At 42.0% G+C, this 14,346-nt stretch overlaps 1 protein-coding gene across 2 annotated transcripts in view; it reads right to left on the bottom strand.

Moving 5' to 3' along the window:
* Positions 1–14,346, bottom strand: part of Dmrt1 (doublesex and mab-3 related transcription factor 1) — a 106,531-nt gene that overhangs the window by 64,684 nt on the left and 27,501 nt on the right. For both annotated transcript variants that reach the window (XM_005388599.2, XM_013516377.1), the window contains exon 3: positions 1,491–1,774. In XM_005388599.2, the coding sequence (XP_005388656.1) occupies positions 1,491–1,774 (284 nt within the window). The remainder of the gene's footprint in view (positions 1–1,490; positions 1,775–14,346) is intronic.

Genomic DNA, 14,346 nt, shown 5'->3' with positions numbered 1-14,346 from the left:
TATGTCCCTCAGGGGGTTAAACCCTGAGGACAGCAAGAGAATCCATTAGAAGTGGGGTGACTTAACTATTAACACCTTCCCCGCATCTAAAGAAAAAAGGCAGAGGTAAAGTGAAACAGAATTTCTCAGAAGAAAATTTCACTCAAAATTCTTCCGATGTGGGCATAAGAGGGTGAGGACTCCTTACTTTCTAAAAAACTTAAATTCACAGGAGCAGAAGTAAAACAGTGTTTGCCAGGGGTTAAGGTGAGGAGAATGGGGAACTATTAGTCAAAAGTTACAAACTTACAGTTATAAGATGAATAAATCCTGAAAACAGTGTATAGTATCATAACTATAATTAAAATACTATACATTTGAAAAATGCCAAGAGACTAGATCTTAAGTATTTTCACCACACACAAAGTGGGCTGATGGGTCTGTTAATTCACTTCAGCGTGATTCCACACATTTACATCAAATAATCACGCTATACAACTTAAAATATATACAATTTTTATTTGATAATTACACTTCAATAAAGCTGAGAAAACAAAGTAGGAAGTTCAAAGGTTTGCACTAATTCCCAAACATATATGTTGCATTGCGCTGGAATCAAATCCCAGCTGAGAAATCCCTAGCATGGTAACTGCACCCAAAATGAGAACAGTTTGCACAAGATCAGAACACCTTGGGGGAAAGGGGCTGGCAGCATCTAGTCTAACCTCACCCATATGTGGATTCCCAGAACGTGCATATGCATGGCCATGTAGCTTCTGAATGCTTTCCGTACCTTGAATCTGCTGCTAATACACTGGTGTGGTAGAAGCGGTTATACCTGACAAAGCACAACAGTTCTACATAAGCTCTTTTCCTGAGAAAGCAAAATGCTTTGTTTTACTCCAAAGATTAAACTCTTGCTTGCACTCTATTTCAACAATACATACTTAAGAGTATGAAAGACTCACCTCCATTCCTGGCAAAAAAACACACCCCAAGTCTGACCAGCGCTACAGTGTCCTAATTCATTTACTTACCGCTCCTCTATACAAACATACAGATTGCAACACTTTTCTTTCCTGGGGTGCAAGTTTATGAGGGACATGACTGCCATCCAGGAGGCTGCACCTAGCATTTCCTAAGTTGCTTAACAACAAACAAAGCCAGAGGAGGTGGGGCGTCAATCAGTAAGTTCTTTGTGCATTGAACTCTGGTCAACTGGGTACTTATGTACTACGACAATGTGAGAAAATAAAATTTGAAAATTAACGCAAATACATACACATTTCTTTACAATTCCTTGCAGTCAACCTTTGAGATTAAGAGGTACCATTAGCACAGTGAAAAATTTTTTACACAATTAGTATAATGCACTTATGTGTGTTGAACTGGGCATGCACATGGTGCATGTGTGTAAACCTCTGTGAATATGTATGTTTATGCACACATCTATATGTGTTGTTTATGTGTGTTTTTCACATATGTAGTTCACTCTCTGGGTAGTATCGTACCTGCCACTGGTTTCCTGCCTGACCAGGCACGTACGGTGCTGGAAGGCTCCGAAGGCTGTTCTTCACAGGGGATCCCCCGAGGGAACTTCCCACATCCCCAGCAGAGGACTCAGCAGCCAAGGCCATGGAGTACTGCGGGTAGTTGTACAGATTGTTGTAGTACGGAAACAGCGGCGGCTGGTAAAAGCTGCTGTAGTAGGTGGGATCCGCAACCAGATCAGGTGCGTTCTCCATGTGCCCTCTGCTGGTTGCAACAGGAACATCCTGGAGGAGCATACGGCCCTCTACAAAGGAAAACAGAAAAAGAAGCAACAGAGTATTAGCACGATCACAGACCTTCACCTCTAAACCTTGGCAACACATCACATTCCTCCTCAGAGCTGTAGAGCGAACTATTAGGCAGAGGGCAAAGCCACCTGCTGCTGCTACAGGCAAAATACAGGCTGGGATCACTTGGGTGGCACAGCTGAAAGACCTCTGCTGAGTGTTTTTCACCAAGAATACCAAAACATTTTAGAGACGATTTTAATTACATAAATGCTGGTAGTATAACTTCAAGCCAGAAATTCCCACTCTAATGTCAAGAAACTAGATATCAAATCTAGTAAACTCACTGGCTCATTCTTACAACAAAATTAATTGTTCAACTTACATAAGGAAAATAGATACCCCAGCATCCTAACTATGGTAGCCATACAGGTATGTCAGAAAGTCAAAACAAGAGGCTAAGAGTTTAAGTATATTTGCCCTTAACTCCCTTCCATGGTTGACTGTGTCCTTTAAAAGTCTGGGCAATGGTATGGACCAGAGTTTGGCAAACCTCCTGAAGGGCAGTGAGTGACTGTTTGGGATTTTGTGGAACATTCAGTCAGTGTTGGAGTAGTTATGTTGCAGTAAAACTTTGTTCACATAAATGGGAAGAGAGCTGATGTGGCTCTAAGACTGTAGTTTGCCAAACTCTGGCAGACTAAACTGTTTATTGTCAAAATAAATGACAAATTCCTTGCCCATTCATTCAAGAGACATTTATTAAGCGAAGGTGTAAGACCTGAGCCGAGTGACTGGAATGGCTGCCGGATGATCGCCGTCCTGCCCGCAGAGAGCCTCCGTTCTAGGATTAAAAACACATCAGGATTACAGACCCCACCACTACCCAGTATCACAGAAATGTCCATGAACTGTTACAGAAATTCAGAGGAAGGAAAGATGATTTATGGCCTAGAAAGGAATTAGAGAACTGCATGGAAAAAGCTGCACTTGAGCTGCTCCTTAACAGAACAGGAAGCTAATGGAAACTCAAAAGAGGAAAGGAGTTAAGTGAAGCAAGAACGGGAGAATGAGGAGGAGAGTCTGAGGGATAAGCAGGACAGCCAGAAGGAAGAACTGGGTGAGAACATGCAGAGCTCCCCCGAAAGGTTTTCTGGAGCCAGCCTTGAGAAGGAAGTCTCCACAGCTCTCTGGACACTCTCTGGGAGAAGTAGGAACCACCGAGGATTTCTGAGCAAGGAAGTTACCTCATCAGAGCTGAGGTTTGGGAGGTTTTCCAAGCCCAGAGTCAGGGAAACCCAAGAAGTTAAGGTGGAGACCTCAGAAGACTGCAAACGTCGGAGGGTGCCTGGTTCGGGACATGTGAGGGCTGAAACCCAACAGAACTTCAGGGACATCAGCAAGGAACATGCACGGGAGACAGCAAGAGCCTGGCTATAAGGCAGGGGTTGTTCCGTGTAACCTAACATGCAGAAGGGCACGCAGGTGGAGGTGGGTGTGAATGTGAGCACCCTGAGATCTGTGCGTTTGGGAGATGCTGGGCCTGAAGCTGAGATTCAGGAGTCACCAGCTTGTGATGGCTTTATGCGGGGAATGAGGGGTGTGCGACCGAAGGCGGAATGGTAGAGAAGGGACAATGTCAGGGGATCGAAACGGACACGGATTCAGCCGGGGCCAGTGGCAGTGTCAACTGCGAAGAGATCAAACAGGCTCAGTTCTGGAAAAAGCTGACAGATGCTCCGGTCTTTAGGGACTGCATTTCAGCAAGGTAGAAGGAAGAGAAGCTGGCTTGCCAGACAGCTAGGACTGAGCAAGCAAGGAGGAAACGAATGAACTCAGCGAACGGCCTTCTCTGCCACCAGAAGGCAGGATCCACCAAGGGTCCCTTCCTGTCCCCTGTGCCTAGCACACTGCCAAAGTGGAAAGTATGCGCTGAAGGGATCGAAGAGTAATGGATTTTCAAGTAGCCTGGCATGAGAAATGAATGTGTGTGAAAAACAGACCCTCTACGGAGTCATAAAATCTTGCTGTTTCATTTTTAAAATGAGAGAAGGTTTAAGCATCCCTAGACAAGAAAAGGAGGCTACTGAGAGAAATTCCCAGCACTATGTATGCCACAAATAAGGTGCTCAGACAGCATCCACTGGCTCAATGTGCAGAGGGAGAAAGAGAAAACATGCTGGGGAAGGTGTAACTCAACAATGCGAGCTCCGGAAGCTATGTGTGAGACCTACAATAAAAACATCTGTGAACTGGGTGTAGCGGTACTCTAATCCCCGCACTCCGGGAGCCTGAGGGAGGAGGACAGCAAACTGAACCCCAGCTCGACGATTTAGTAACTCACTGAGAACATGTCTCAAAATTAAAAATAAACGAGAGCTAGAGTAGGAGGATGGAAAGGTGGGAGCCCAGCCTGGGAAACTTAGTGGCTTACTAAAACGTTATCTCAAAAAAAAAAAAAAAGAAAAAGAAAAAGAAAAGGGCTGGTGATGCAGCTCAGTGCAAATGGCCCTGGGTTCAATCCCCAGTACTGTGCAAAGAAAAAAAAAAAAAGCTGAGTGCAGTGGCGCACACCTGTAATCCCAGCACTCGAGAGGCTGAGGCAGGAGGATCATTGCGAGGAACAGACCAGCCTGGGCTACAAAGTGAGCTCAAGGCCAGCCTGAACTGCATAGCAAGACTCCATCTCAAAAAGACAAAAAAAAAAAGACAACAACAGTAAATTCTCACCTTAGAGCCAGCACTAAAATCGCTTTTGTCTGAAAGGGCACCCAACCCACCTGTCCTCGGCTTCTGTGACTGCACTGCCAAGCCACCTTCTTTATTCCTTTGCTTTCTTCTCCTCTTCCCACCCAGTGAGATGAGATGTTCCAATTTTGTTACTCTACACCCCGGATTTCACGGTCCGGGGAGCATGTGGCCATTTTCTCCTCCTGAAATTCCCCCCTTGTCCTTTCTCTTATTTAAAACACCAATTTGCTAACATTATCAGTGGGTTCTGAAATCAAATTCCTTAGTTTTCAGTGTCATATTTTTATTGTTTACCTGGCTGCAAAAGCAATATAAACTTCCCCAAAATGATTACGGTGGGTATTTTAATCAGAAAACACATGTCATAGCTCTACTACCCAATCGTAAGCATTGGTGGTTCATTTTTATAGAATCTCTGACTTGGGGAGGCATCTCAGATGCTTATTCTTGTTCCTGTAGTAGAAAGAAAATGAAGACCCCTTAGGGCTTGCCCTTCAGATACAATGTTCTTAATAGGAAAACAAAATACAGCAGGAGGTAAAGAATTCAACTGAAACCCAAGGACTCCAGCCTTCAAAGATCAGGGCACAGTTCCTGTATTTCTGCAGCATAACCTTCATCAAAAGCTTTCATCAAGCCTCAGTTTATCAAGCAACAAAATAATGGCAGTAATAACTCTCAAGGTAACAAGAAAATGACTTCAATAAACTGCATAGTAAACCTCAAATGAAATGCTATGTGAGGTCAAAGCAATGATTTGTTTTGCTACAGCTGCCTGTAATTAGTTAACAGCCCCATCAGTTGTCTACTTACACATATTTTATTTCCTCTTTCAAGTTATATTAAGCTTTAAAGAATAGACTGAGATATATGTTAGGAAAGTTAAGTTTCACACCAGTATTTAGATAATAAAAAATAAAACAAATTGAGTGTGTGACAGTAGATGAGTGCAAAAGCATTCTCTAAAAGTGAGGGCTTTTTTATAGCACTGTTTATAAACCACCAACTCTAGTTTGTTTTGTTTTTGTTTTGTGGGCTGGGGATCTAATCTAGGCCCTTACACATGTGAAGCAGGCGTTTTACCACTGAGCTACATTCCCCAGTCAAAATTTTTCTTTTTTTGGTTTTTTTCTCCGGTACCGGGAACCGAACTCATGACCTTGCGCTTGCCAGGCAGGCACTTTTGCCGCTGAGCTAAATCCCCAGCCCCAGTCAAAATTTTTCTATTTTGAAGTTCCAATTAAAATTCTGGGTCAATGTTAAACACAGCATTATGAGTCCCAGCTTTTATGTGCACATTATTGGTACATGGAAATTTCCCAAGGTTGAAATCAACACCCAACAAATTATATGTGTCTGCTCCAGTGACTTAGCACAAAGTATGATCCTCAAATCAATGTGGCATCAGCATCACCCAGGAACTTGTACAAACGAAGTACCATTTCAGGCCTTCCAAATCAGACACTCTTGAGACCAGGCCTAGCCATCTGAGTTTTAACAAGCTCTCAAGGGATGTGGACGGGCTCCAAAAATATTCCAAATCACTGATGTACTCTAAAAGCAACTCTCTACACATTCCTAAAAATATGTGATACTGGCATACCCTGACTGCATTACTGTGACAGTCCTATCAAGTTAAGACAGTACAAGTGAATTCCACTGTATAAAGAAGTTGGGCTTCTACCTAAATCACTGCAGGGTTTAGATCATAAGCTGCGTGTGCTATGTGTGTTGCTGCCACATGGTTCTGACTTTTGTGGAGTGCATTCAAGTTGTTCTTCATTTACTCTAACCAAAAGGACTAAACATCTACTCTATCTGAAAAATATTTATTAAGCACTTACTATTTCCCAGGGCACCTGGTTGGGGACAATCCTGCAAAGTCAAAGCTTCTGGACAATCCAGAGGACCAGGCAGTAAGTAAACATTTATTCTTGGCCGTAAGTTGTATTTTTATATTTATACTTAATTCATTCATTAAGTTATCATTTAATGATGTCCAAAAGTATGTCAGACAGTGTGTAAAGCGTAACGAATTATTTTAAATGTTTCATTTCCTCTTAGGAATTCGCAATGTGTTTGGGAGAGTGATCCACTGACTGAAAACCCTACAAAACACTAATCTGAATTGCCACGATGGAAGTATAGGTAGATCTCACCAGACAGCTTTCCATAACAGGGGAAGCAAAGGTATCAATGAGAGATGAGCTAGGATTAAGGCGATTTAGAGAGACGACGGGGAAACGCTCAAAAACGGAAAATGCTAGCAACAGAGTGACAAAGGAAGAAAATGTGTTCCAAAAACAGCGACCAGATGAGGCTGGCGGCAGGGCAGAGTTCACATAGAGGGACAAAAGAGAATGGCAAGAAAAAGTTACACTCTTTAGTCTTCACAGAAGGCCTTGAACGTTAACTCTGAGCCAAGAAGTTATGATTTCTCCTTCAAGGGATCAATGAAGGTTTTCAGAACAAAGAAGTAACAAAAAATGCTTAGGAAAGATCTGATCCAGTGCAAGAAATGACCTAAGGGAGTAAGGAACACAGATTAGACTCTACTCCAGGCAAGAAGTCATTATGAGCTTGCATCAGAGGCTGCAGTAAGAGGAAAGAAGGGATCTCATGAAAATCACTGGCTTATATGAGACTGAATTCTCTTCAAACAACAGTTACACTGTTAATACAGCCTCGCACTTCCCTAGACCCTCTTGCCCAGACTGATGGATACAGAAGTGTAAACCATGACTGTCTAAGCTTTTGGCTTGCCTGGGCTGTACTATGAAAAGGAATCGTCTTGGGCTGCATATAAAATATATAACATAATCAAGATATATAAGTAGCAATCCTTCCATACTAGAACATGAAAAAAATTTAATAATTTTTATTAGTATATATTTGCAGTACATAATAATTACATTCCTGGTGAAAGCTGGTATATTCGCATGACATATCTTAATTCCTTTTCCATCCCCTACCCACACGTCCCCTTCGTCTGCCTTTTGATCCCCTTCCCATTTGAGAAAGATCTGTCTCCCTACTTCCTGTTACCTTTTATTTTGCTCTTTACGTTTCAGGTTTCTCCTATAAGAGAAACCATATGATATTTAAGCTTGTGCATCTCATTTATTCCACTTAACCTGTGGTCTCAAAGTGCATCCACTTTCCTACAAATGACCCAAGTTATCCCTCTTTATGCTAGAGTAGTACTCCTTTTGTACCAAAGCAGTACTGTTTTTAAAACAATTTGAACTTATTAAATTATGTTCCTAAATAACACAAGCCCAAGTTTAAGAATTGAGCAAGAAAACATATGTGTCTGCTTAATACCAATAAACTCCTGCCTTCACAGGCACGTATGTGTAGGCAGATTGGAATACTATTGGCAATCATGTCTTATGAAGTCACGCAAGGTGTGTAGCAGCTGATACATACAGCTTTCATTTCAAAAGTGTGTGGCAGGCTCGGGGCAGAGTTGGCACTGTGCCACGCCCTCCCCTACACAGCCTTCTGCTGCTGCCTACATGGTGCGTGCTTGAGCACTACATAACTGAGTCATGAAAAATACTGCTAAAAATCACATAATAATGTTAAAAGTTCACAGTCTTGTGGCGTATAAGTTGCAAGCTGGAAAGGCCTGGAAGCAAAATATTCCCTCTCCCAAATTCTGCTGCAGCAGGGATCAATGTAGAACTCCCCAAAGGGTAATGAGAGAAATTTTCTCCCCTGATCACATGTCATCCAACTTAGTAAGACAGCCTAAGTATCCTGACTAATTGCTGACAGAAACTTGATAAAACTGAAAGATTTTCAACTCATAAGCTGCCAAATATATAAACCAAAAATTTACATGTTTGTGTAGTATATGTGTGTGTATATATATAATTTTCAAAGTGTTTTCTTCACATACAATTTATAGGCTACTCCTAAACATGCTCATTCTAAACCACATGAAAAATGATGGTAAGAACTGACAGCTAGCTGCAAACCTGAGCTGAATGCACCAATGTTTATCAAGTCTCTTGGTCTGACCTTGAATCCCCTCTGCAGGTCCCCAACGCTCATGTGCACCACGACAGAGACCTTTAAACTTCACAGCCACAACTAACATGCAAAGGCCACAGAGATATAGTGGAAAGGAAACACTTTAATAAGTCTGCTGAAAATTCTTGAGCTTAGATCTCATTCTTTATCTTTCTAGAATAAAAACTAACCGAGACTGCTTAGCGATGGTATTAGTAAGAGAAATAGCAGTAATAATAATAATAATAATAATAAATAATAATAATAGCAGCACTGTTCCCAAGGGAATGTGGCAGCTTCCTTAACCAGTGGTTCCTCACCAACCTGTAAGTTCTCTGCCCAACTGCAAAGGAAAATGTGAAGTTAGATTTATCAGTGTTGTTATTACTGGTGCGTAAGTCCTAATTTGTGAGATGAGCAAAGAAGATCAGACTGGATTCAACACCTAGGCAAGGATGCAGGATCTGGAAAGGGATGTATCTGGAAAAATGACCCACAGTATTCACCACACGGAGCTCAGCCGTCTCCCCTCAGCCCATCTGCAGGTATGCTGCTCACAGACCATCGCTTCTCCTCCTAACGCTCATACCAGTGGCTCTATGCGTCCACCTTCTGACATGAAGCCTCGATGAGGCTTCACAGTGCTTCTGCTACATTTTTTGCACTAACATATGCAGCATGAAATATGGTTCACTCTTTCATGAGAGATCGATACACACCCATGATAAACACCCATATTGATCTTGGAATGTTATATGCCGGTCTCTGGGCCTGTGGCATATTAATAGTAGTTAACCAGTAATTCATTTTAAGGTCAGTGAAAGCTTTCCCCTCTATTCTCTGGTGCCGTGATCCAGAGTTGTTGCCCTTTGAGTCCTTGTGTTCAAGTCTGGAGTTATATTCATGACAAAGCCAAACCCCAGCTTCCTAGATGAAGTTAAAAAAAGGTCACAAATGAAACCAAAATTGATCATTACAAATTGTAAGAGTATATGTGATTCACAATGATGTCAGATACATAATTAATGTATGTCTTGACGTTCGGTCTTTATAAGCCTGTGCCTTGCAGGATGCCTGTGCTACTCCACTTCTGAGTTTTAAGTGTTACCCGTCAGGTGAAATTATTCACCAGTAAATCTCAGACCTCAAAATTATCTGTCATCAACTAACACGTACTCAGTATCAGGAGGGTACAAAAAAGTGTGAGTCATTTGCTCCTCTTTCAAAAAGGAATATTAATGCCTTTTTAAAAGACTCTGTCCTTTGAGAAACGTGTCTCATAGGATCTGGAGGATAACGCTGGGATGCTCCTCACCAGGGCAACAAGGCTGACTCAGATACCCTGCCTTTAGCATTCTCTGCAGAGCAACTTTGCATCCAAATTAATCACATCCTGGAATTTCCAGATTTAGGAACAACTGAGTAATCTAGGGTGATGCCTCAGGATTCTTTCCCTACAAGGAAGAGAACCTATATTGATACACAGTGGGAAACAAGTCATCCATGGTTGACCTCTGGGGCCTATAAGATGCACACAGTTCTGAAAAGAAGAGGTCATCATGATGACCAAGGAAATGGGTTGGTTATCTGAGATAATGCAGAGCTGGCACAGAGACACCTAAGCGAAGCATATGCACAGCTACTACTTCCCACCTCTCACTCCCTGGCAACTGCAATGACAAATAAAGGAGAGGATCACAACCTGTGACCTGCCCCTGTGGGAAAAACAATTCCGCCCAGTGCAGTGAACCTTACCGAGCATCCACTGCGTGGGAGGTAAGTTGTTCTGAACCTTGGGAAACAGACAAAGGATATAGTCTATGATGCCGCAGGAGGCGATTCAAAACACAAACAGAAGAGACTGGCCAAGGCTATGAGAACAAAAACAGAGGTCAGAGAACAAGTCATTCCTATATTCAAAGTACAAGTTCTGCTGATGTCGCCTCCTGAATATCCCTCTTGTAACAAAAGCACTCACATTCTTGTGTGAGGCAGAGTTCAGAGGAGCACTTCAGAGAGTCAGGTAAGGTTTCACAGGAGAGACTTTTAAGGCAAGGGAAAGTTCTGGGTGCACAAAGAATGAGAAAGGAATTCCAAGGAAAGAAACAGCACACGAAAAACTAGGGGCTGGTGTAAGAGAACACGCACACCACAGCAGGTATAGCACAGAATCCACGGCAGGATGAGGACGGGGGTGCAGAAGGCACGGCTTGCTCTCTTAAGGAATAAAGTAACTGGGCTTCCCAAGACTGGCACCTCCGCCATAAGCCGGATTAGCATGTTAATGCTAAGCCCGTCCTCTGCAGACCTACTGTAGTCTCTGCCTCTTTCCTCCCTGAATCGTTCCCCCTCTGCCAATGCCTCAGAATTGACCCTGGTCACCTAGGCAAACCATGAATCAATCCTACTGTAGAAGTTAGTTTAGGAGAAAATGTCATTTCTCTAACCTTCCTAGAAAACGACTTCCAGGCATGAAAGAGATTTTCTTTCTTTAAGCTAATTCAAAGTCCCATCATTGGCAAGATGCTAGAGACAGTTTTGGACCCTGTCAACACTCTTCAGCGTCTGGGAGGGGCAGGCAGGGCCACAAACAGAACAGTAGCAAGGCTTGAGTTTGGCGGTGCACGAAGAGAAGAAAGACTGCAGAACAGTTCCTCTCCATCAAGTGCTATATTCTCAGACACATCCTATAGGCAATCACTTTCTTAGACCTTAGCATCTCTCACACTAAGGAAATTCCACATTAGGAGCATTCTGAGTAGAGATGGAGATGATAGTGATAGTAACAGAGACAGAGATAGTGATAATGACAGAGACAGAGATATATACTTAGGTCTCTATAGAGAACGTCTCCTTATAGGGGCCAGGGATATAGCGCAGTGGCATAAGCACCTGCTTGGCAAGCACAAGGCCCTGAGTTTGATTCCTGATACCAAAAAAAAAAAAAGAAAATGTCTCCCCTGAGCTATATTTGGACAACTTAAAGCACAGAGGCTTATTTTATCAAGGTCTTTCATTTAGGCCATGAAGGGCACTGAAAAGAGAGGGGTCGAGAATACATGTCTTTTTAGGGCCAGCCCCATGTAGATTTACGATTTTTTTGTTTGTTTGTTTGTTTGTTTTTGTTTTTCTCCGGTACCGGGAACCGAACTCATGACCTTGCACTTGCCAGGCAGGCGCTTTTGCCATTGAGCTAAATCCCCAGCCCCTAGATTTACAATTTAGATTCTTCTAATTATCTTTTAAAAATAAGATCTTTTAAAAATAAGATCACAGATGTTTGCCTTTGTCCCTGAAGAGTTAGAAAGGGACCTGAAATGAACTTTACATAAGTGAGAAGTTAAGAAAATGAGTATTTTATTTCACTTGGCTTTTATTCAACTCAGGATTATACCCAACCCAATACGCACAGTTTTCAATCAATGATTTGCCTTGTCAAATGTTTCAAGTCATCACAAACAATAAACTCCAACTGCTGAGAAGTACCTGCTTCCAAACCAGCTTTTCTCAACCCTGGCCACCCAGGAAAGCTGGGGGGTGGCTGTTAAACTCTCCATGACCAAGCCAGGCCCCAGGCCTCCTGATGTGAGAGGCTGTGCGATTGTACCAGGCATTTGAACTGCTCAGTACTTCCAGGGTGACTCCAGCAGCAGTGGACGGACAACTCCATTACACTCTTTAGACGTGGGATTCTTTTTTTCATTTATTTTTTATTAGTATATGTCTGCAATTTATACTGTTGAGATCCAACTGAGGGAGTGGGTACACATACTTGACAATCCCCCTTTCCTTCTTCTCTCTTTTCTCTCTCTCCCTCTGTCTCTAGATCCCCCTCCTTTGTTTTCTTTCTTCCTTTCTTTGTTTCTTCCTTTCTGTTTTTGGTTTGGTTTTGGTTCATCTTTGTGACACATAATGATCACATTTACTCTGGGTGGTTGATGCATGTACACAACACACCTCCATCCTTTCCATGTCCCGCTCCTCCTATCCCCACCTCTTGGTCCCCTTCCCACTTGCAAAAGATCTATCTTCCTATCCCCTTCTATCTGTCTTTTATTTTGCTCTTTATTTAAATACTTTGGATTTCTCATATGAGAGAAATTTTAGGGTATTAAGCTTGTGTGTCTGATTTATTTCACTTATCATTATGATTTCAAGTTGCATCAATTCTCCTACAAATGATTCAAATTTATCCTTCTTTATAACTGAATAGTACTTCATTATATATAGATAGTATATTTCTTTATCATTTATCTACACATACACACTGCTTCTGAGATTTAGCTAGTATGAATTGTGCTGTTATGAGCATGGGTATGCATGTATTACTGTAGTATGTCTTTAATTCTTTTGCCTAGAAGGGGGATACCTGGGTCAAATGGAATTTCTAGCTTTAGTTTTTTGAGGAATCGCCATACTGATTTCCATAATGGTTATACTAGTTTACATTCCCACCAGCAACAGAGGAGGGTTTCTTTTGCACCACAGCCTCACCAACATCTGTCATTATGTGATTTTTTGATGACTGTCATTCTTTCTGGCATAAGATAGAATCTCCGTGTTGTTTTAATTTGCATTTCTCTCATGGTCAGGGATGTTGAACATTTTTTCATGTATTTATTGGCTGTTGGTATTTCTTCTGAGAAGTATCTTCATTTAGTTCCCTGTTTTTTGATGGAGCCTTTTATATTGGGGTGTCTAATTTTTTTTGAGTCTTTTATAGATTCTAGATAGTCACCCCCTCTGTCCAAGATGTTACTGCAAACATTTTTCCCATTCTCTACTCTGGAAGCTGGGTTTCTGGTGTGAAGAAGTCACATGCTTCCCTCTTACCACGGCAGTTATCAAAACACGGCTGGAGGTCCCCTCTCCAAACACTCTTCCCAGGGGGCCCACAAGTCAACATATTGCACAACATAAGGAGGTTTGCTTTCCTCACTGGGTTGATGTTTGTGCTAATGATACAAAGGAAAGAACAAGGGGAAACCCTGATACCTTAGCATCAAACAAGGCAGTCCACCAAACTCTACAGATGGCACTGTATGTCTCATGGCCCTGAAGTAAAACATTGAATAAATTTAAATCCAACAGTCAACTTTGCTCAAACTGCCCTCAGTGAAGCAAGAAGCCCCAGTAATTCTCAGCCTTTGGGAGAGCATGTGCCTTATGGTACGAGGGATCGAACCCAGAGCCTCGCACATGCCAGCTAAGCTCTGCCCAGCCTGATGCATGTGTCTTTTTTAACACCATGTGAGTTGCTGGGGAGGACTTTCACAGCCCTGCTACTGCATAGCAGAGGACAATGCTGTCTTGAAAAAGGCCCTTTTCCTACTGTGTTAACAGCTAAGAGCTAAACTCACTGCTTTCTTTTCCTTTTGCTTTTTTTTTTTTAAGAACACCACCTCCTTAAAAGAATGACAAGAAACTATGTTTACGGAAACTCAGGTATTTGGCAAACATTTTCTTGATTTAAAAAAAAAAAAGCCTGTCACTTTAAGAGAACACTGATAGTATTTATTATCAAAATTGAGCTTTCAAGCAAATAGTGGAAATTACATGCCCACCACTATGTGGAAGCCTCTCAGATTTAAAGATTTTTCTGATGAGACCAATAGTGACATGAATGGATGGGATTTTCTGATGTTCTAATAAAACATGTCCACATTGAGAAATCTGTCTAATTATTATTCCAAATGACCAACGCATGGTGTTACAAAGTCACACGGATCCATTTAAAGTGCAAGACAGACCAATAGACTTTAATTAAACAGCATACAAAAAAAGTTCATTACCACAGTTTCAGCTTCCATGCTACAACTAA

The sequence above is a fragment of the Chinchilla lanigera genome, unplaced genomic scaffold (genome assembly GCF_000276665.1).
Source record: "Chinchilla lanigera isolate Chin_1 unplaced genomic scaffold, ChiLan1.0 scaffold00033, whole genome shotgun sequence".
Classification (NCBI taxonomy): domain Eukaryota; kingdom Metazoa; phylum Chordata; class Mammalia; order Rodentia; family Chinchillidae; genus Chinchilla; species Chinchilla lanigera.
The sequence above is the reverse complement of the archived record's forward strand: the minus strand, read 5'-3'. Positions and strand labels throughout refer to the sequence as shown.